Source organism: Stegodyphus dumicola, chromosome 6 (genome assembly GCF_044657685.1).
Source record: "Stegodyphus dumicola isolate Sdum_Otavi_A_Nest chromosome 6, ASM4465768v1".
Lineage (NCBI taxonomy): Eukaryota > Metazoa > Arthropoda > Arachnida > Araneae > Eresidae > Stegodyphus > Stegodyphus dumicola.
This window is the reverse complement of record NC_140773.1, coordinates 88,636,426-88,661,923: the sequence shown is the minus strand read 5'-3', so window position 1 is coordinate 88,661,923 and position 25,498 is coordinate 88,636,426. Positions and strand designations below refer to the sequence as shown.

General features: G+C 31.8%; 1 protein-coding gene across 2 annotated transcripts in view; it reads right to left on the bottom strand.

Annotated features, from left to right (window-relative positions):
• The window catches only part of LOC118189822 (uncharacterized), a 96,309-nt gene that overhangs the window by 28,045 nt on the left and 42,766 nt on the right, over positions 1 to 25,498 (bottom strand). For both annotated transcript variants that reach the window (XM_085818650.1, XM_085818651.1), the window contains exons 6-7: positions 19,706 to 19,808; positions 11,157 to 11,252 (exon numbers count right to left, since the gene is read on the bottom strand). In XM_085818650.1, the coding sequence (XP_085674776.1) occupies positions 11,157 to 11,252; positions 19,706 to 19,808 (199 nt within the window). The remainder of the gene's footprint in view (positions 1 to 11,156; positions 11,253 to 19,705; positions 19,809 to 25,498) is intronic.

The following is a 25,498-nucleotide window of genomic DNA, read 5'->3' as shown; positions in this document are numbered from 1 at the left end:
AAATTGTCGCCAAGAACAAAATGACCCGTTTACTGCTCATCACCATGTCGCCAAATCCCGCTGTATCATACATGGAGATTATTCTAACCAAAGAACGTCTATGTAAAGAAAAGGTTCCATACACGTAAATGCTATGACGCCACTAGAAAGCGGAGGGAAAATTTGCCAAGGAAATTGGCGATGGAACCTGGCGGCCAGAATCTCCCTCTCTGCGATGTGTACAGGAAATTGAGAAACACGTGTTAAGAAGAAACGTTCTTTGCCAAAAAAGAAAACTACGAAAATCCATTTTTAAATTATTGCGAAAAATATAAGAAGAAACGTTTTATCTTGGATTTTTCGCAATAATTTTAAAAACGGATTTTCGTAGTTCCCCCCCCTCAAAATAACTAAGCCATGAATTAATTTACTTACACGAAAAAAAAATTTTCTTTTCCTTTAGAGTTTAAAGAAATTTTAAATGATATTCATTTTATGAACTCTTGATAACGTAACCTTCAAACTTCGACACCGGTTTCGAGCTTTGGCGACAGATATATCGCGCATGCACAGCTGTTTCCCTCTATGATGGAACGGAGCCACGTCTGTTGCAGAGAGGTTTCCCTTCTTTACAATACATATTTTTTGATTCTAACCTTCATGGTACCGTATACTAGGATTAAACCCATTTTGTTTTATACGAGAACAGGTACTTTCTTTAGTTCATGCACTGCACATGCGATTCTCGAGGTTACTGGAAACCAAAAGTTGCGGGAAACTTGCTTTGCCTTTCTAAAAGACAATCAAATTGGAGCTGCGAAAATTGGCTCTATGCCAGCTGCCCGAATGACACTCACGTGATACACAATTTGCCAAAAAAGTTATCTCTTCTGACGTCAGCGCAAAACTTGCCTTTTTTGGCGGGATCACTGTATAAAATTTCCTGACTTTTCCAGATTTTGACTAAAACACTTAAATTCCCTGACTTTTCCCTGAATTTTTTGGTCAATTTCCGAATTCCCTGACTTTTTCCGGTTTTCTCAGTAGCGTGGCAACCCTGTACTCACTGCAATGAGGTTTCCTGTCATAGGTGTTTGAAAAAGGACAGAAAGTTTAATTAACCACTCAGTACTCAATTTAAAACTGCACTTATGCCTGAATGCATAAAATTGCTGATTTTTTTCTAAAATACTACAAAATAGATATTTATATCAATACTGCTGCATTAGAAATGCACAGACAGAGAGGTACATTTTCTCTACAACTAGAAAAACCTCATTTTAAGTTTTGACCTTATTTCATAATTTTTTTAATGAACCTGGAAGATCATGGATGCATAAAATACTAAATACGAAATAAAATCAACCAGATAATTTCATGTTATAAGAGATATTTTGCTTGAAATGTAGTACTCATAAATAATGTAGTTAAATGGACTGAAAAAAATCCAGCTGACTATCATATCATTTGCTGAAAGGCAGCAACATTTTTGCTTGCAACAATAATACCTGTAACTGCATGCTAGCAACAGCTGTGTGTATGTTTATTCTTTAGAGGATTAATTATGCCATAAACCTAGCAAAGCTGTTAAGATTTCATACATAAAAAATATATCAGATATAAGACAGACATAAATCTATCTAACATTAAAAATTAACAACTGAAACACTACTATCTAATGAATTTTAAAATAATGTATGTGGAGATCATCGACGACCGATGCTGAATTAGAATACCAGCGTGGACGTCATCCCAGCATAGCTCAGTGCGAATCATTCCAGACAGCGTCAGATAGCATCCAGACGTGGTCGAGAGTGGAGAGTAGGAGATGCGAGCGGATGGCTTGCTCGTCTTCAAGAGTTGAAGAAGACACATGGTCTTCTTTGGTGTTTAATTGCCTTTAGCTGATCATACTATTTAAAGCTAGCTGTGGACATTAAGAACTTAACGTATTCTATCAACACCGGAGGAACTAATAGTGTGTGTGAATTCTTCATCATTATATGAATCCTGTAGACTGATAATTCATTCCTGCAACATTAATTTTTACTTAACCTTTATTACCTTTACCTATTTCTTATTAGTAAAATAAAAGCATTTAACAATGCAATATTCGTGCTCTATCGTTTTGAAATTAAAACCTACAAACTTTGGCGAACAACCACGTGGCTCGAACAAAGAACTCATCAACGAACTCGAAAGTGTGCCACTAGTATTATGAACTGTGTATTGAACTGACTGAGTGAACTGTTATTGGTAACAAGTTATTGGATTTATTGGATTACTGTTTAAGTGTGTGGATTACCCCAATTGAAGACGATCATCTGTAGGGTGAGTACAAAACTTTCTTTCCAATATGAAGTTAATAGAAATTACAGAATTGTAAGCAGCTTTAAAGAATAGTAAAAGTTCTGAAATCAAAAGTTTGCATAAGCTTATTTTTAATACTGCTAGAGACCGAAATAACCAGAAAAGATTACATGAATTTTCTGGCTTTATATTTAAACCAGATTCTGAAGAGTTTAATAAGAAAATAGATACAGTGCAGAATAGTTTTACTTTGAATGAGTTAATTAAAGTTTGCAATGTATTGTGCATAAATTCAGAAGGTTTAAAATCAGAAGTAGTAACCCGAATTGTCTCTTTCCTGTGTGATTTATCTGTATTATTTGAAAATATTTTGCATGAAGAAAATAGTGATATTGAAGATGAAACTGTTAATAAAATTTTTAAATGCTTGATGATAATCAAAGAGACAATCCTGGTTTTAATGAGTCTCAAGTAAATAACAGTATGCAACTTCCACACGGTTCATAGCCACATTTTAATTGAAAAAATAAGCACCTATAAGCACTTTTCAAGCACATTTTAAGAAAAAAAAATAAGCACCTGTCTAATTACATTATACACAACTGCATAACCTTAAAAATTAGACTTGTAATTTAAAATATGAGAAATGCAGTATTTATTAAGAGAAGCATTACCTCAACCATGGAAAATAATTACTTTTTTTTTTTTTTTTTTTAATTTTAAATAACAGTTCAATTTACAAAACTAGTTTACAATGAGAGGAAAGAAACTATGCAGAATTAAACTATATTACAAGATTTTTTAATGATGAAATTTCAGTTCAAAATAGAGAAAATAAATAATAATAAGGCATATTTATTGTATTCACTTGGAACCTAATAATAAATACAATTTATTTTTCCACTCATATTGATATTTAAATCTAAATTCTGAACATTTTCTAAATTTTCATTGTATATCAGTTTTCCCTTAACAGATATTGTAAGCAAAGAAATTTAAGTAACAAAGAGGAATATTTCTGAAATCAGAAGACAGAAATTTGCTTCATGGAGTCATCCTTTAACAGTAAAAGCTTAACTAACCCGCATACTTGGAAATTGGCGAATATTCGGACAGTCGAGCGTAACTTGAAAAAGAGGAGAAGGGGGGTAGACTCATTAAATTTTTCCGCTAAATAAATGCTTTTGACATTTCGATATGTGCATCATATAGAAATAAACCAATGGAACTGAAAAAATGTTCTGCTTAGCAAGCACAGTAAAACTCTTTTAAGTGTTCATAAACAAATCTCGGACAGAACATCAAAATTAATTATCTCTGCAAAATATTGCAAGCGTTATTGCGCAATACGTGCGCCGTAATTCCTCCCTATGTGATATTACGCAATCGGAATCAACAGTTGCCTGTATTGAGAGAATAAAGAACTAAATAACTGGGGTGTTTTTCATTCTAATTTTCAACAGATGGCGTTAAATTTCCGGAATAGAATCATTCTTCGCTTGGGTTGGTAGACCGCAGAACTTTTAGTCCTATTCAATCCAGATTGGAAAGTGACCAAAAAAAAAAAAAAAAAAAAAGTCCGTTGCTTGTTTTGCAGCGAACTGTAACAGTTTCAATATTCGAGATTTTGCGGAGAAAGGAGAGAACCTCCCAATCTTCGTACTGCATAATGTATTGGCCAAAAAAAAAAAAAAAAAAAAAAAAAAAAAAAAAAAAATTATTTTGATTACTCGATTACTTTCCCTTTATATAAGCCATTCCGAATATTATTCCTTAGAAAGCTAATCTGTGTTAAAATACAACCATTTTTGAAAGTTTACTATACTTCAGCAGTTACTGCAACTACGTTATTATAAACATTCATACACATGCTCATAATATAAGCATAACGATCATAATAAACACGAATATGAACCGACCAAGCGGACCGAGAATCCAAATTATTAAGATCTTGATAGAAATTCAAACATGTGTAGTATTTGGGGAGGAAAAGAATGCCGAATGTACCGGAATTTTCTACTGCTTTCGCATTTCTTTGACCAATAGAACGACGGGCACCTGTCTGTACTCTTCGTGCACACCACAGGTTATGTTAATGCAGAGAAAGGGGAAAAGCTATTTCCGGGAGTATGATTCACCATCTGTTCCATATTAGGAAGAAAAGTTGTTTATTTAGTTTCGGCTTTGGTACCGGGAAAAACAGCGCATTCATTAAAAAAAAAGCAAAAAAATAAGCACTAAAAATTAAAAAATAAGGGCTTTAAAGAAAAAGTAAGCACCTATAAGGGCCTTTATATTTTATTTTCAAATATAAGGACTTATAAGCACTTATAAGGACCGCTACGAACCCTGTTCCAATTCAAGATCATTTTAAACCTCATCTTAGTGTTTCGGATATTGAAAGTATTGTTAATCCTTTTTCTGGTAATGCATACGAAAATGTTGATAAATGGATTGATGAATTTGAAGATGTTATAAACTCTTTTAAATTGAGTGATTTGCATAAATTAGTTTTTGCTAAAAGATCATTAAAAGGTAAAGCGAAACTATTTATTCAGAGTGAACCTAAAGTTAATAACTGGTGTAAGTTAAAAAAGCTTTTGAAATTTGAATATGGTAAAGCTTTTAATTCTGCTGAATTGCATGAAATGTTATGTAAGCGTAAATTAATGCCTAATGAATCTTTAGATGAGTATTTTTTGAAAATGAAAGAAATGTGTTCGCGAGGTAACATTGAAGATGCTTCATTAATTAAATATGTTATTGATGGTATTCCCGATTCTGTGGTGAGGAAAACTATACTATATGGTTGAGAAACAATATCTGAATTTAAACAAAGGCTAAAAATTTATGATAAAATGAGATCAGACAATGATAAGTTTAAAAATCCGAAACTGAAAGTAGACACTCAAGTTAAAGATAGAAGTAAGCTTGCGTCATCAAACCGAAATCAATCTAACGTTAATAAGGTCAAATGTTTTAATTGCGAGGAATTTGGGCATAAGTCAAATCACTGTGTAAACAAATCGAAAAGGATAAAATGTTTTAAATGTAAAAAGTTTTGGCATGGATCAACTGACTGTCAAGACCAGCCTGAGAAACAAGCAGAATTTCTGATAAGGATAGAATTATGAAGACTGTAGAAATAAATAATCATTTAGTTGATAGTCTAGTTGACACTGGTTCAGATGTCACGATATACAGCGTGGAGTTACACAAGCAGATTGGTTCTCCAAGTTTAAATTGTAGCGATATCACATTAAACGGAATTGGATCAAAGCAAACGTACCCCATCGGCTTTTTTATTTATGATATTTCAATTGATAGTTTTTCACTTCGTACGAAAATTTATGTGGTCAAGTCGTTATGTAATCAAATTGTATTAGGTTTGGATGTAATGAATCAGTTTAACTTTTCCTTTACTGAGAATGGCCTTCAAATAATTTCTCATCGGAACAAAAGTAATGTAAACTTGATAACTGGTGAGTCATCTCGAAATGAAAAACGTTCGTTGCGTTATGGGAAATTTGAATATTGCTGTGTCATTGAAGAATGTTTATGATCTTTCTCAATCGCCTGGCGTCTCCGTTAATCTAAACAAAACCCCCGAAAGCGGAAGTGGCTCGACGTTTAATTACCTTTCACATCTGGTGAATGCTATTTCTGTCAATGAGATTGATTTATCGCACATTTCAAATGTCAAACATAAAGAAAGACTGTGTAATTTAATTAATTCGTACCAGCCTCAGAAAAATAGACAATCTGACTTTAAGATACAAATAAATTTATACGATGAAATTCCTGTCTGTCAAAATAGAAGATACATGTCTTTCGCGGAACAAAAAACTGTTGATGATCAAATTAATGAATGGCTTAAAGAAAAAATAATAAAACCTAGCAACTCTAACTATGCGCCACCTATTGTTTTGTGTAGCAAGCGAGATAATTCTAAAAGATTATGCATTGACTATCGGAAATTAAATAAGAAGATTATTAAAGACAAATTTCCATTACCTTTAATTCCGGAAATACTTGATCGTTTAGAACAATCAAAGGTCTTCACGACACTAGATTTGAAAAATAGCTTTTTCCATGTAGACATAGATGAAAACTGCACAAAATACACAGCGTTTGTAACACATAATGGTATTTATGAATTTCTTAAAGCTCCTTTTGATTTATGTATTAGTCCAAATGTTTTTCAAAGGTATATTTATTCAGTATTTCGTGACTTGCTAAATGAAGGTGTACTAATTATTTATATAGATGATATAGTCATACCGGCTAATGATGAAGCTGAATGTTTAGACAAATTAGAAAGAGTATTCAAAACTGATTCGGAATATGGATTACAAATAAATTTCAAAAAGGGCCAATTCTTAAAACGTAAAATTGAATTTTTAGGACATGTAATTGAAAACGGAACTATTCGACCATCACCTTCCAAAACTGTTGCTATTCAAAACTTTCCCAACCGCGTAACTGTAAACAACTACAAAGCTTTTTAGGACTTACGGGATATTTTCGTAAATTCTTTCCTCAGTATGCTAAAATAGCTAAACCTCTTAGCGACTTACTTAGAAAGGGTACTGGTTTTAAGTTCGATTCCGAACAACAGGAAGCTTTTTGCAGATTAAAAGAAATGCTCTCTCAGGCACCTGTTCTACATATATTTAGGCAAGGATATCCATTAGAACTTCATACTGATGCTAGTAGTCAAGGCTTTGGTGCGGTTCTACTCCAATTGTCTGATGATGGTAATTATCACCCAATCCAGTATATGAGTAAGAAGACTTCACCGCAGCAGGAGAAACTCTGTAGTTACGAATTAGAAGCCCTTGCAGTTATAGAAACTCTGAAGAAGTTTAGAAACTATTTGTTAGGGATTAAATCCAAAATTGTAACTGATTGTAGTGCTTTTCAGAAAACTTTAGATAAGAAAGATTTAACTCCCAAAATTGCAAGATGGGCAATGTTTATTGAAGAATTCGATTACGAAATTGTACATCGTTCAGGAAGCCAAATGAAACATGCTGATGCTCTAAGTAGAAATGCTTTAATTTTAACATTATACACATCCGATGTAACTGAGAAGATTCGGTTAGCACAACAACAGAACGAAGATGAGCATGTGAAATTGATAAAGAATTTAGTTGAGAAAGGAGAAGAAATTGGATTCTTCCTGAGAAATGATATTTTGTACAAATTTGAAAATGGTAAAGATCTGCTAGTAGTGCCAGAATCCTTACAGAACGAAGTCATACAGAAGGTACATAAAAAAGGTCACTTTGCTGTAGATAAAACTGTGAATGCTGTAGAGCAAGAATTCTATATTCCCAGACTGAAATGCAAAGTTGAAAGAGTAATTGCTAACTGTATAGAATGTATACTGTACAACAAGAACCAAGGAAAAGCAGAAGGATTTCTTCATCCTGTACCGAAAGAAAACGTTCCCTTGAGTACATACCATGTCGACTTTATTGGACCTCTTCCATCGACGAACAAGAGATACCAACACATTCTAACTGCGGTCGAGGCTTTTACGAAATTTACTTGGTTCTATCCAGTGAAATCACCAACTATGCAAGAAGTTATTTTGAAATTGAAGCAAAAACAGACTGTATTTGGAAATCCAGCCAGAATTATTTCAGATTGAGGTAGTGCCTTTACATCAAAAGAATTTTCAGCTTATTGTACTGAAGAAGGTATAGAACATGTTACAATTACTACTGGTATTCCAAGAGGTAACGGACAGATTGAGCGAATCCATAGAATTTTGATTCCTGTTTTGTCAAAATTATCACATGAGGATTCAACAAAATGGTTTAAGTATGTTCCAGATGGCCAGAGAATAATCAACAGCACAACTACGAGAGGTACAAAATATTCACCGTTTGAGCTTCTCATAGGCACGAAAATGAAGAACAAGGAAGATCTGAGAATTAGTGAGATATTGAATGAAGAATATCTAAAGCAGTTGATGCAAGAACGTGATGAAATGAGAGAAGATGCGAAAAGCAACATTTTGAAGATACAAGAAGAGAATCGTAAACAGTTTAACAAAAGACATAAGAAACCGAAACTATACAAGATTGGCGACTTGGTAGCCATTCAGAGAACTCAGTATGGGACTGGTTTGAAACTACAACCTAATTTTCATGGACCGTATAAAATCACAGCTGTTAGATCAAATGACAGATATGAAGTCGAAAAAGTAGGATGCCATGAAGGACCGAATTTGACATCAACTGCGGCTGACCATATGAAGCCATGGTCAAATTGACTGATGTTTGTATCAGCTCAAACCTAAGGATCTGATACTCTCTTTTTTTTTTTTCTTTTTTTCTTTGACGTCCACTCAACAGACATCGAGGACAATGCAACTTCAGGCTGACTGAAGCTGTGGAGATCATCGACGACCGATGCTGAATTAGAATACCAGCGTGGACGTCATCCCAGCATAGCTCAGTGCGAATCATTCCAGACAGCGTCAGATAGCGTCCAGACGTGGTCGAAAGTGGAGAGTAGGAGATGCGAGTGGATGGCTTGTATGTCTTCAAGAGTTGAAGAAGACAGATTGTCTTCTTTGGTAATTAATTGCCTTTAGCTGATCATACTATTTAAAGCTAGCTGTGGACATTAAGAACTTAACGTATTCTTTCAACGCCGGAGGAACTAACAGTGTGTGTGAATTCTTCATCATTATATGAATCCTGTGGACTGATAATTCATTCCCATTAATTTGTACTTAACCTTTATTACTTTTACCTAATTCTTATCAGTAAAATAAAAGCATTTAACAATGCAATATTCATACTCTATCGTTTTGAAATTAAAACTTACATATATATCACCGAAAGTCAGAATTTTATTGCAACGCTCTCATAAAAGGTAATAATAATAAATAGCTCAAAACCTATATAAAGAATTAAAAAAAAGACTGAAATAGTCAGAATAACCAATAAAAAATTTGCCACTTAAGCTTGCTTGCTATATAACATCTCTTTGCATAATTGCATTCTTTCATTGTTCTAAAATATAAATGTGTATGCAAAATGTGGGATGGCTACTGCACCTGTAATCATGCATGAAGCATACATTGTGTTTCAAGAATTGTTTTGGCTGATAATAAAATTATGTATTGAACTCAGCACATTGTCTGCAACTCCACCTTTCTACCTATGCAGCATCTTCAAGCTTTCTTATTTATGTGTGAGTTACATCTCTCTATGACATTTTGTCATGACTGATAACTGAACTGGTTTCATTTTCTGCCAAAGCTACAACATTATTTATACATATCTAAGCAAAAGTTTAGAAATTTCAAATTAAGATTACAAATCATTAAAGTTGCATAGTATATGCTGCAAAATTAATTAAACATTCAAGAGAATAATTTAATAAAAAAAAAGGGTTAACAGGAAGTTTCGTACACGTTTCTGCACACGGAAATGAAGTACTTTTAAGAGCCATTAATGGAAAAAATTAAGGACCTATGAGCAAATGAGAACTGAATAAATTCAATTAAAAATATTATCTATGCCTGAACTTCACTTTTGTACTATCTTAAAAATAAAATAGATCCGTAAGTAGGATAAATTATTATTAAACATAACTATTAACTTTGAGAATAAAATAAACTTTACAAAATTCATCAAGTAGCATTAAATATTTTATACTTATAATAATTGGACATATTTGAAAGAAGATAAGTGACATTTTATTTAGGTTTTACTAACAGTTAGATTTATTAAGATTGTTGACTTCTAAATTAATTGTCACATATTTGCTCAGTCTAAAGGTGTAGTAAATAGCAGATTTTAAGTCAAGCAGCATAGGTTAAAATAAGAAGTAAAATCATAATCAGCATGATTCAAAACAAGACTGGCTGTTGTCACCAATCCTGCTTGCCTAGATAGAGACCTGATTATCAGAACAAACCTGTAAGGCGTGATGTAAGCACGGCTGGCAGGTTTTGAAAGTTAGATGGGCTCTTTCTGATACAGTTAGTGTCGTAGCTTCGTATTGAGTTCCGGGGTTTGTAACTCAGTTAATATACTTTAAGATTCTAATAATCCACTAAAGCACCAAAGGTGATAAGTTGTTTTGCATTAAGTCTCACTAGATGTGAAGAATAAGTTTTACATGAATTTTTACATTTCTGTGTTTTATCTTGTGTCCACGGTAAGGTTTAATGAAAGGCAATAACTCACTTTAATATGCAGAGATAATTTTTAAGGGTAAGCAGTTAGTTATCAGTAATAAAATTAGTTATTAGATAACCTTAGTCATTATGAATTTACATGGCCGCTATTAAATTTTATTTATATTTTAACAATATTTGTTAAAAGAACCCTATTAAAATCAAAATTCTCACTAGTTTCTGCATGTTTTATCTCCTAAACTGTCAACCTCTTCACAACATACTTATGAGGGTTATCTGGTCAACATACTTATGAGGGTTATCTGGTAAAAGTTAAATAGTCCAAACCCATGAATGCATTCACACATTCAAAAGATAACCATATCACCAAAAATATTTCTCCAAAATGCTAATTCACACTCAAAATGAGAGAACAAACAGAAATTTCAGATGATTAAAATTAAGGACCTTCTGCCAATTTTGGCCAAAATTAAGGACTTTTAAGGACAAAAAATAGATTTCAAAAACTCAAGGAATTTTAAGGACTCTTAAGGACCGTACAAATATTGCAAGTATGTATATCAAAACTGAAACAAAACTAAACAATTCAATAAAATTATATAATATAATTAATATAAAAACTTGTTGAAAATTCCTTCTTTTTTCAAGAAACAGCCGAAGAATTTTCAACAAGCTATGCTTCTGAATTATATGTATATTTTACCTGAGAAACTGGCGGAGAAGAATGGCTGTCTCCTTTCAAAAAAAATTTTGCAAAAACAGCTTTAGCTCGTTCATTTTTCTCCTTTTCCTTTTGTTCCTAAATTTGATTAAGAATTAAATCATAGTATTCAAAACAAATGAAAAAATAACATATCTCATCTTATACACAAAAATAATAATTTTTTCACAAGAAATAAATAATATGTTAATGAGAAATAAATAATATGTTAATGAGAAATAAAAACATCATGGTACTTGAAACATAAATATTTAAAAGTTATGTTAAGAAAAATATTTAAAAGTTATGTTAAGAAAAATATTTAAAAGTTATGTTAAGAAAAATATAAAATGTTAAATCTCAATCCTTTGATGATCATAAATGAGCTAGCTCACATTTGAGGTCATACAAAGCAAACAAATAAATTAGTTCAACAATTTCTGCTGATGGGACATATTATGTGTGTATAGCATGCATTTCTCAATTTTAAACATTTTAATACAGTCAAAAGTCTTTAATCCGGACTGGTTGGAACTTCGGCCATTCCGGTTTATCGGTTTTTCCGGATTATAGATCATCAGTTTAAATCTGGTAAGATGGCATGCAAAAATTATAAAATTAAAAATATGAAACCGTAATTTATAAAACAAAGAGCAATTATGATCTAAAGCGTATCAAAAAAAAAAGCTTAATATTTATTTGTTTACTTTTATTAAACATTTCTTTCAATGTGCGCATGCGTAAAGCATACATTACGCATAGTCAAAATTAGAAAATTGCAACCAGAAAACTATTTTATGTGTATTCGTGATATTTATAATGACGAGGAATTTGATTTAAATCATATCAAAGACGGAGTACATCGAGATGAAATACTACATTTAGTAAGGAATTATAAGCCAAATAAAATAAAAACATCTGCCCTGAAAGATAAGGATAGTGCTGACAGATCAACTTCCAGTTCATTGCGAGCCGCGACGACCCCCCCCCACCGCAGAGCAGCGTGAAATTGATAAACAGATTTCAGAATGGTTAGAGAAACAACCTTTATATATTTTTGGCAGCAATTCCACTTTTTGTTTGATGGACATCAAAACATGCTTTCGCTTTGTAGATCCTTTGGCAGCTCCAGAATGGGAAATTCTTTTTGACATAATCGAAAGTTCAAGCTTATTTTTATAAAATTGCTCTAACAGTCTGCAAAAAATAATAAGCCGGATCCAATTAGAAGATTAAGGAACAACGCAATCTGCAACATTAACTGAAATAGATAATTAGATAATTTTAGCTTAGCTTATACCGTCCGTTACACATTAAACACGCATGCGTAAAGGTTTCATGTGCATGCGCAGAAAGTTTTTAGCTTTGAGGTCCGGATTATAGATCATTCTGGATTATGGACGTGCGGATTAAAGACTTTTGACTGTATAAAACAAATGTGACAAAGATAATTAAGTCAAAAGACTTGAAAGTAATGGAAGTAACCATATAAGCTGCAATAACGGACCATATTCCATTTTTAGTATGTATTCTAAATTGAGCTAATTCAGTCTGAGTATACATACACATAGTTTGAACATTCACAGACTTCCCACTTGTTTCTATGCAAATGTAGGTAAACCAAGTTTTTAATTTTTTCTAGCTCAGCAAAATGTTCACCTTTTTCTGAAAAATTCTACAAAATGTGTATATTTGCACTGCAATATTTTCTGTTTGTCAAATCTTGGAATAATCCAGAGGCTTTTCCATTACTAGTAATAAACTTGCTTCCAACTACTGCAGATTATTTCATATTTAAATTATATTTTTAACTTAATTAACATTTATGTATAAAAATTCAACTTAATATAAGCAAATTTAAGAAATAAGTTTTCATGCCTCTACTTGAAAGTTAAAAATAATTTTCATGATCCACTTGAATTTTGTATGAGTATTCTTCAAATACCTAAAAAAGAAAAGCAATGAAAGTTGAAATAGAAAATCTCTCTCCCAATTCTAGACGAAAAATTTTCCTAATAATTTTTCAAGATCTTTCAGTGTTTTTAAGTAATTTTCCCATGATATAGGTATCTTTTTACTTCCCACAATTCCCTTTATGCCACTTTATTTTTACTGAAGATCTGAATTACTACTTTTCTCAATTAACAAAAGAAATCTGATGCTGATTTTGGCTTTTACAAAGAAAGGCTAAAAAGGGGGGAAATACCGTTAGCATTTATTTATGTAATGATTGAAGAAAAGTATAAGTTAAATTATGAAACATAAAGGAAATTTATCGCACTCATTCACAATATTTCAGTTGTCTACAAAAAAAAAAAAAAAAAAAAAAAAAAAAAAAAAAAAAAAATTAGAAAAACATGTTTGATCTAAACAGTTATACATACTGTTGCATTTCAAGCTTATTCCATTAACCAGCTCAAATGATAAAATCTTGACAAAGACATTAAAATTGTAAATGTAGCGACCTGGTCAATACAAATAACAATAAAGTTAATAGATGATTTCCGTCTTCTCTTTCCCTACACTCTACTCTCCTTAACATTAGATTAAGTATTATAGGTAGATACTTTGAGCATTAGGCTTAGTAGGATAATAAATGTGTTAAAAAATCATTTAAATAAATTCTTTTCCTGCAGCTAATACTGCATTAAATAGCATTAGATACACTGCCTAGAATCTGAAAATCTCATCAACAAGTGCTATATCTGTTGTATCCCACATTGACAATGTATTGAATACTTGATTTAATGCAATATTATAATTGCCATCACCTTCAAGTTTTCCAGTGTTCTTTTTGTCTTACCTGTTTTGGAAAGACATTTCTGTTTTTTATAATATGTATCCCTATATACACACATTTAAACATAAATATTACATGTATACAATATAAGGTGCTTCAAAAAGAACCATCTGATTTTTGAAAAATCATAACTATTACGCTTTTAATCCATTTTGATTGAATAATGTATCGATTTAAAGAGGGAAATCTTAAGTTTCATGCAGTTGGTGACAGGTAACGCTAATGCTCTTCCTTGCCCCCCCCCTCAGCATCTGTAGCATTCACCTCTTAAACATTGCGGATTTGCAACAGAAATCATTTCGTATTCTACACTTCATGAACTATGACTCCATAGCAACTCTTCAACGTGATTTCTGTTAACAGTACTCTGGGTTCGAGAACCTACTGATCAGAGCATTCGGCGATGGTATTGTTGAGTGCATGCAGGTTCATAATAGATTGAATGCAGAAGTACGATAAAAGGTAAATAAGACTTATTCTCATCACAAGAAATATAGAAAATGCTGAAATTATCCCCAGAGATTCTGTACAATTGTTCACAATATCAGGCAGTAATAATCAGTAGTTATAATAATTGTTCACAATATCAGGCAGTAATAATCAGTAGAACGCAATACAACTAGCAGCTATACTTTAAACTACTAAAAATGTTAAAACACAGAACAGTTCAAAGAGAAAGATAAAGCTAATTTGCAGGTCACGTGGAAGTAAACAAATCACATTAACAACTGAGTAACTAAGCAATTGAGTTGAGATGTTCTCTCTCTAGCTTTTTATAGCTTTTAATCGGTCGCGAGAAATTTCTGATAATTTCTTTGCATCTTGAGATTTCTGGAAAGCAAAAGAGTATAATTAAGGTTACAGCTACAAAGTAGTCAATTACATTTATTTAATTTCAATACAAATAAAAGAGATATCCATTTATTCAATGTTAAATGCACGTGCTCCTATATTTTTACTTTTCTGGCATAGCTTTCTCTTAAAATATGTCTCATGCTGCATTGAACAGGGAAATAAAACAATTATAATTCTACCTAGATTAGCTATCAAAATACTAAATTCGTAACAGTACAAACAATTCCAAGATATGAGTCATCTGTGTAAAAGGAAATCACCTGGTCATTTGCACATGTTAGACGAAAATGTGGAGAGTATCCAACTGAATTTTGCACATAGTCCACAAAAATCCACTTGCCATACCAGTACGGAACTTCACATTCCTACAACATCTGTCTGACGTGCTTTGTGAGGGCATTTGTCTATTAAACCATACAGGATTCAATTGCTGCAAGCTCTTCATGTAGGTGACAAAGAAAGACACGTGGAATTTTGTGACTTTATTCTTTATGCTTCATGTTTAGTGAAGAGGCTACTTTTTATCTAAGTGACAAGATCAACCACCACAGTCTTAGAATGTAGAGTATGGAGCGGCTACATCAAACTGCACAGCATGAAAAAGATTTGCTAGAACTTCATGTTTTTTTGCACTTCTTGGGAAAAGTGTATGTCCCTTTTTTTTTTCAAGAAGGCCACAAGGCCATATTTATAAGAATCACATATCTTGTTATGCCTGAAATCTAGTTTTTACCACAGTTAGAAACTGATTTGGATAACCTTACTTTCCAGCATGACAAGCCACAACCACCAACTGCTGAAGCTTGGATGTTCAAGAATTCTTTAACAATCGCATTCCTCAATGATGGACTGGCCATCTGGAACCTGGCTTGCAAAAGCTTGGGATGAATTAGACTACTGTATAGACATCTGCCGTGCATCCAGTGCTGCCAAACTCGCGTGATGGAAAACATTGAGAGACGTTGTCTTTTTAGATCTATTTTAAAACTTAATAAGTGAATTTTACGTTATAACAAGGTTTTAAATTAGTATATAAAAACAATGTCACAGCAATATTTTTTTATAAGGGAAAGAAAAAACTTCCTGGAAACAAGATGTGCCTTACGTCAATGGCATCTGTAAGACAACTCTCATTCCTCTTTTGTTGCAAAACAAACTTTGAAGAAAAAGAAAATTCAGTGATGCAAATAAATATCATACCTGCCAGTTTATTTTTATAAACCAGAAACATTTTGGAAAAAATCTAAGAAAAAAGCATACAGTGGGGGGGGGGGAAGCTGATACTTTAAAATTACTCCATTTTTATTACTAGTTTGTAATTCTAAGGGACTAACACACAATAATAAAAGCAAAATTGAATGTATGAAATTGATTTTAAAAACAATAGCTCTGTTAAAAAGTAATTTGAAGATTGTGCTTTAAAATACTTATCACTTTATTTAAATTAAACTTTATTATTTATCACTTTATTGACTATAAAAACAGTCATGAAAAACAGTCATTTATCACTTTATTGACTATAAAAACAGTCATGAAAAACAGTCATTTATCACGTAATTGACTATAAAAACAGTCACTACTTATTACTTTATTGACTGTAAAAACAGTCATGAAATTTGAAAACCTTCTAAATCAAAATTTTTCATGAAAAAATGATCTAAAAATCATCAAAATGTTGACAAATCAACAAATTTAAAGATATACAACAGAAAAATTCATATTCTAAAATTCGAGGAGCTTATTTTTGATGCAATAAAGAGGAAGAATGAATTCAAACACTAATCTGAAAGTCTGCCAAAAGTTACATATTTTAAATATAGATTTGGAGACAAATTGACATAATTTTTTAGCACCTTCACAAAAAAATTGCTACAGAAATAACGAATTGTGCATATAAAAGATCATAAAACTTAAAAGAGTTTTTATATAAAAATTATGAAAAATTCATAAAAGTTGGCAGATGCACAATATACAGTACAAAGTCAGAGATCTGGACTCGTTGGGGCTTTCGGTATTCCAGATTTGGGATTTTTCCGGATATTAGATCATTAGTTTAAATCTAGTAAGATGACATGTAGAAATTATAAAATTCAAAATATGAAATTGTGATTTATGAAATAATGAAGCATTTATGATCTAAAGGGTATAAAAATTTACCCCCCCCCTCAAAAAAAAAGAACTCAATATTTATTTGCTTACTTTATTAAACGTTTCTTTCAATGTAAATTGTTTAAGTAGTTTCCTTTTTTGTGCTAATACTTTCCCTTTAATTCTATTGACAGACAGAATTTCTTGTTCAGTTACATTATTCAAGTCCTGTAATTGCTGTATCAAAAATTCTGACTAACATGTCAAACAAAATTTTTTCATTTTTAGCAACTTCTCTGTCAACTTCTTCACTATCGGTAGCAGTATTTTCTGGATCTAGAATTATACTACATATTTCGCCGTCCGTTAACTGATTGATGATTGAGGAGTACTGTCATCAAAATGAAAAACTTCTTTTATATCATCTTCATTTATCACCACTTCTCCACATTTCTTTACAAAATCTGTTAATTGGAATATCCGAGGCCTTTAAAATTCGCGGCTATCATCATAAAATTTAGCTATCGCTCACTATACATATTTGGCTGTGTATGAGATTAAAGACTAAAAACAAGTTCCTCCGCTAAATTTTATCTTGCTTCTATTTCGCACTGAGACAATAATTAAGCTTGAATTGCATTAATTTAGTTATTTATTATAGTTACGTCTGTTTCTTGCACATGCTTAAGGCTTATCTGAGTCCTGAATAAATAAATTCCCATATGTACTCAAGACTTATAAGGCGCACCAGCGGCTGAGCGGTAAAGTCGCTGAACACTGGTAGTTCGGTCCGAGTTTTGAATCTGCGAACGGGCTGGCTGCATGGGTGTTTCCGTGGTTTTCCCCATGTGTAACGTGCATACGAGCCAGTTCCCCTTAGAAAGTCCTCTACGAAGGCATCCCTCCCCTTAGGCAGATAGCCCTAGTGTGCTTTGCCATAATTAAATAAACCAAACAAAACCAATCAAGACTTATAAAGCCGGCTCTAGATATCTTATCACCTGGTGCAATCTCTCTGGGTCCTAAATTCTGCTGCCCAGTGTGGCCATACGAGTCTTGGCGCTGGTTCTGGGTTTATGTAAATAACAAATCAGTTATTCTTAATTCTAATAGCACTAAATGTAATCTTTTGGCCTGTGAGTATCATTAACAAAATCTATTGATACATATGGAAAGAAACTTTTGTTAAATTTTTCTTTGTCAGCATCTCTTAGTGCATTTAACTTAAATCTGTAATTACAAACAGAAATTTGTAATTATTCAATTACTAATGCAGCGATGAAAGCAAAATATAATAAATAATAATGATTTGACAGGTTGGCGTCAGGAATATAAAATATTAGTAGGTGTAAATCAATGATGTATCTATGTAGAATGTTTTGGCTTGAGATGTATGTCAAGCAGATATGCAGCTGCAGAGTCAAATTATTGATCATACGCGCCCATTTAACAGCACGCCAAATCTAGCGTACGGGCTGATTTCAGATTGCGTAAGTTTATATAGTTCTATATTTCTTGAGACACCATTGAAATACTAGTTTAATTTTTAAATTCTTTTTTGATATCCTATGGATTTAACAATTTGGGAATTGCCCATGATGAAAAGTCTGCAATAGAATTTTGAGTAAAGTGCAGAATCACCCACTGCTTGACACGTTTTTAAGAATTGCACATACTCGGTATCCATGTACACATCGGCCTATTTTCACTTGAAAAAAAAATCCCAGAATTGCACAAAAATGACACTGCGCACACCCTTCACTTTATCTATGTACACATCGACCTATTTTCACTTAAAAAGTAAAAGAAAATTGACAAAAATCCAATTGCTTTTACCCTTGTAAAAAGCGGCAAACAAATAAGTGGGTGATTCTGCACTTTACTGAGAATTTTTTCATAGAAATGGCATCATTCATTATAGAAAATTATGTCTAACAACCAACAAGATGAAATTATGCTTTAGCGATAACTCGGTAACGAAATAGCAATGCAGACATCCATTCAGTTATGTTTAGCAATTTTTATATAAATTATAATAATGATCTGAAATAGTTATTTACTCTTATGCTTCCATTCAGTCATGTTTAGCCTTTTTTATATAAATTATAATAATAAAAAAGTAGTATACAAAATTAACATTTCATCTAAATTAAAACATCAACCTTAGATAGTTATTTACTATTATACTTCCTTTCTTGTGTTAGAGTTGCCGCAATTATTTTACGGCCCTCAAAACCAAATAGTACCTAAATTTATGCTTAATTGATTGTTTCTTCAATAACGAGGTATTTAGTGCCAAAGTGAAATTAACAATAAGAACTCTCTATATCTGTATTATGTGCGGGGAAAGGAATCAAATGTGCATGCGTAAAGCATACAAAAATATTAATAATAATAATAATAATAATAATAACAACTGCAAACAAAAAGTTACGGATGCCTTTCAAATCACTCAAAAGAACTACAACTTCTCCAGATGAATGAAACAATTACTTATTCAGTTAAAATGTAGCCTTAAATTAGCACTGATAACATAAACAACATCAAAATAAGCTGAGAATACTGCATTTTAAACATTACGCAAAAACGAAAGCATATTTACTTAATAACAATTGTTGCCATTCAACATATTCGTAAAGAATACAAATAATAATAAATTTTTAGAAACCTTGGTGGCTTTAAGGCCTTGATTTTAGATCACCCCGGATATTGGACATCCAGATCTCATACTTTGTTCTATAGAAAACTATTTTATATTAAATTTTACAAAAAGTTTAAATGACATACAAACATTTCAGCTATGTCTTACTTTTTCTAGCTTAGCTTTCCTTTTTTCCTCTTCTGCTTTTTTCAGTTCTTCTTCCCGCTTTAGTCTCATTTCTTCTTTTTTCTTTTTCTCTTCAAGTTTCATCCTAAATAGAAATAAAAAAAAAAATAAATAAATAAATAAACTCGTATTTATTTTATGCATATTTATTTATTATAATTGTAAACAAAATTTAAAAAAAACATTCTAATACTATGCGTAATGCCCTTTGTATAATTTCAACCACAGAATTAAAATATGGGGAAACAGGGCGTCATTTCAGAAATAGTCCAATTTTATATAATAAAAAAATCATTTTTTAAGAGAATACTATGCATAAATCCAATATAAATTCTACTTTGTGCTTCTGAGATGCAAAATATGTAAGCTGAGTTCCATCAATCAGCCATTTAAAAAAAAAAGAAATAGAGAACTTCCTGTTAACGCTTTGAAGAAGTTTCGCATTTACTAAATGTATAAAATCTTACATGATGACTGTTGAATTTGCCTGGGCTGCCAAGTTTGCCTTTCAACATAGATCAACATTCTACACAATCAAAATTCTTGATGTTCATTGCTTCTAAAGTTTGCTTTATTATTGTACAATATTTTTTCTTTTATTCCTAAATTATATTTCTATATGTTCTTTTTACATTTGAATATGAGAAAAGTTCATGAAACAAATGATAGAGCATAATAAAAATCTTAACTCTATGTCCCTGAAGCACTTGATTTGCTTTCTCATTACAATTGTAAATATTCTCCAAAATTTCTCTTCCTTTGCTAACACACTGCTTTCTTCTTGAAAGGCTTTTCTCTTGCCAAGCTATTTTTTCTCTTTAAAAGAGCATATGTAAAACATAAAATATGAAACAAAATTATTACACTTAGTTGGAATTAACTGGCTACAGATCTTCAAATTGATAAATTTTAATTAAATACTTCCATTTCAAAGATACATTCTGCACCATTTTTCATCGCCATGCCACATGTTACATCACTCTTTCCCTGCAATTTCTCTGCACCGTGACATCTTTAACCTAATTGCAGCTCAGGATTAACACAATGACTTTCCGGCTATAAATAGCACCAAAGTGCAAACATTGCTTTTTCTCCTCTGCTGCTGCTTGAAAAAAAAAAAACCACACCTCTCACTTCACCTTCTTTCTTTACCATCTGAAATGCAACCTGCATATATCAAAATTGCAGGGAACCTTTACCATCCCTAGTGTTGAACCAGTTTTAAGAGAAAATGTATTTCTGAATAGTTATTCCTGCGCAAAAATAAAAATGTTTTAACTGTCAAGCTAGTTGTAATTTTCACACCAGTTGTCATCTAAGTAACAGTCTTCTCGGACATGACTAAAGACAGATTTGGTCTCATCTACATCTCAAATATATATATATATAAGATAAAAATATGTGAATCAAGATTATAATATAAACCCCTAATTCCCTTTTACTCTCCCTCTCAGTTCTAAAAATCATAATAACTTCTTTCAATTGCATCATTTCTAAATCATTCCATTTTGCATGGTCTGTGCAGCACTGACGATGTAATAATTGGAAACTGAAACTTTTAAAACTCAAACCAAAACCTTTCTCTTTGTGTGCTTCCATCTTGCATAACTACGGATTTCAGCTGCTGTCTCTGCTCTGTTTGGATGCAATTTCGCTATGCTGCTTCCTATTGCAATAATATAAAAAATGTAAATATTCTGTAAAAAGGCAAGGCTAGAATGCGAAGCAAACTGTGGACACAAAAGTCAGTTGCAAATAAAAATGGAATTAAAACTGCCTCAACTGCCAAGTTTTTTAGATATTACTAAGTCATTATTATTAGCATACTACGCAATCAGAATTCTTCCTCTTCAATATGGATCTACGTATGCATCAACAGTGCTCCCTCTTTTCCTTGCTATTATTTCATATATATACACACATACATACTTTAAGAAGTTGTCTTAAGATGCTTATATATATTGTCCATTGCCTGTAATAGTTGACTGTCATCAAACCTTGCAACAATTGTTTCTGCACAATTCTGAAGGGACTGACACTTCTATATTTAATAGCAGCTGAGCAGTAACATTGCTGAACATTAGTTAATTTTATCTTTTTTCATTTCCAGGCAAATGGGCTGGTTGCATGGAATTTTCGAGATTTGTTCCATGTATTAATATGAGCCAGCTTCTTTTAGAGAGATCTCCCACAAAGGCAACCCTTCTCGTAGGCAGATAGCTTTAGCATGCTTTGCCACAACTAAACCAACCAATCAACCTCTTCGTTTAATAAACAATCAGTATTTGACCAGCTCCATATTTTCACCTCATAAAAAAACTTTCATTGAATTCTATTATTTTGTTAGGCCCTCTGTTTATCATGAAACAAATGACAAACAATGACAATTGTTTAGTAGGCTATAAGTACAAATTACCAACAGGTGAATGTTCCAATGTATTACTGTTTTGTTGGTCAAATGAGCATGACCATATCATGTCGATTAATATCCACTTTTTTGATGAAAAGAAAAAAAAATGAAATGAAAATAAATTGCTGTTCTGTAGAAGACAGGTCTCAAATTTTAATTTTTTTTCCAAAATGCGAAAAAGTAAATAAAATAAATAAAAATATAGCAATAACCATTAATTTATAGCCTTGTTCCCCAAAACAAAACATTGCTTATCGAGAATCAATTAGAGTTACATTACATAAAACTGAAATATTATGAGTATGTTGTTACTTCCTGCTTATCCACAATTGATGTTAAACCACACTGCTTGATGATAATTTCTAATTTCACATTCAACAGGATAATGCATAAATACCCAATTTAAAATACATTTAATTTATAGTATACCCAACAGATTTTTATGACCATCTGCAGCTTTGTTAGAATTAATACAAGCTATTTTCAATGTCATATGTTATGTAGCTGGTATAGAATCTTTTTATTATTATTATTTTTTTAATACTTTTACTTGTTGAAATTCTTATTAATTACTTTCTCTGTGAGATGGTATTGGGTATATAAATATGATTCTGAACTTTTATAATATATGTTATTAGTAGAACTAACGGCATGTATCTGAATCTAGGTACACTTTGGAGGTAAGTACAATCTGGTGCCAAATTTGAAAACATGACTTCTATTTAACATTTTTACCTCAACAAAATATTGAGTTTTGTATCAAAAAAGAAACAAAAACCAGATTTTTGCAAGAAATTTTACTGCATAGGACACCACAGCAGAAACATACCAAGGTGGAAATTTATAGTGAGCATGCTCTCCATTGAATACAACCTGCAAAATATAATTTCAACAATTAAATAACGATTTTGATGGACATAAGGAGCATGAAAGCATGGAGCACCACCAAAAAAATTTCAGGTGTTACAAATGAGTCAGGCAATCAATAATGAATTTTACAAATAATAGTTAAACAATTTGAAGGATGCACTGAAACAAAAGTATCTAAAATATGCCAAAAGATGCAAGGAATTTTCCATCATGACAATTCTTGCCCATATGCTGCAAGATTAGTCAAAGAAACTAGAACACTTTGCTTAGATGTATTTGCCCCAACTACTGTATTCACCAGATGATGCTTTTCAGGCTACCTACACCAGATGATGCTCTTCAGGCTACCTACACAAAAATCTTTTGAGACAGCTTCAGTTTTTATGGAATATCAAAATTTAGCTTAGTGACTGAATTATTTCAAAATAAGCAGACTTTTTCCTTCAAGCAATCCATTGGTTGCCTGATAGATGAGTAAATGTTACAGTTTCTAATGGAAAATACTTCAAATAAATCTTTCTTTCATTTTGAAAACAAATAGCTTTTACAGTGCTGCCAACCTTGAAAATGGAAAACCAAGAGGTTCTTGCACAAAAATTAGGAGTTTCCAGGAGGATTTTGTGTTGCACAACACCGCCATTTAATAAAAAAAAAAAAAAAAAAAAAAAAAACACCAAATTGACTTAAATTCATTTTATAAAGCATGATTTGAGTTACTGAACTATTTATAACATGATTAGTATACAAAATATATTAATATTTTATTACAAATTTTAAATCTTATGACTTTGGGTTAATTTTATTTTGTAACTTTGTGACACTTTTATTCAAAATAAAAAACCCTGAGTTGGGACAGAAATCTTTTACTTATCAAACTATTGCACAGCTAAACTTGGTAATGTAACATATATTAAGACGAAACAAAATATGAATATTACTTGATTAATCATTGCTTGAATCTTCATAATGTTCCATAAATGTCTACAGTAAATTAACATAATTTAGGAAAAAAATTAATGCTATTCAGACCAAGGACAAATAACCATTCACTTTAATAAGAAAAAATATGTTGAAAATCGCTAGAAATGTGGAAAGGAATTTGCTCAATTTATTTGTTCTTAATTTAACAAATTTTATTTATTACTACGAAATATTTTTCTTAACAAAAGATAAAAATAAAAAAATTGGAAGATTCAATGATAAAGATTTTGAGATACGAAAATTTGAAAGAACTGGCAGTTATACTTTTATTCAATTGAAAAAGACCAGAGTCCTACTTAGATTCCCACTAAGAATGTAATAAAACCCCAACTCTTAGTGTCCATAAAACTATAATAGGACAAATTTGGATTCTTTAAAAAACACTGAATGAATTCAGACAAAAACTAACAAAAGCTGCAAACAAAATACAAAATAGAATCTCTAAGGATATTCAAAATAAGCTGGATATTCAGAAAAAGAAAAAAAAAAAAAAAAAAAAAAACTTTTCTGTTGATGAAATAGGGAAATCTATCTTTTCATTTCCACTATCAACTTAGGTACAGATGAAGAGTCTATTTCTCTTCTAGACAGAATGTGCAATATTAGAATCAATCAGCTAATTAAAAAATATGCATATACAGAGGCTGTTCACACATTTTTTAGACGACGTATATTGTATTCACAAAACTAAATTACATAAAATTCTTGTGTTTTAAATGTTCTATTTGACATCCCTTATTCTGAACTATCTTTCGACACCGCAATTTCCAGGATAATAATGCTTTTTGAAGTAGCAGAAGAGATATTCTGTCCCATTCCTCCCAAACAGCTTTCCAGAGTCCTGTCAGGGTTTTGGGACAACGTTTGGATGATGCAGTAAAAAACTGCATCATCCAAACCGAAGCCCAAAGTCCGAAAGCCCAAAAATCAATAGGTGACACATCGGGAGATTTAGTAGGGATATCAGTGAAGGGTATGGTCTTGATACCAGTTTTTTGTTCCATTTCTTTTAGGAAATTTACAGTGGATTTTGATGTGTGACTGCTAGCCTTGTCCTGATGGAGTCTCACAGATTGTTGGCACTGTGGGTAAAGCGATAGTATTTCCTTCAGAAAAATTGGTGATAAAATATGTTCCTGATAGTATTTGGAGTTAATCTTAACATTTTTTTGCACTCTCTTTATTTTTAACTTGCCATTATAAGAAAAACCAGCAACAATCATGAATTCCTTAGAAAATCGTTCGATTCTTTGAACCATGTACTTAAATTTTTGCTCCCCTTTTATGATAATGAATGGTTTTTTTTTTTTTTTTTTTTTTTGTTACAATCATTTAAATACACCCATGCTTCATCTATTGTGACAATTGTTTTCCATTTTTCTTTGGATAAGTGTTTCTCATATAGAGTTCTGCAGCGTGTCCTGCGTTGAGCGATATGCTTTGGAAGAAGACGATGCACATAGCGATTTTTCACTTTCTTAAGATTTAAATCAACGTTTATCATTTTGTTTACA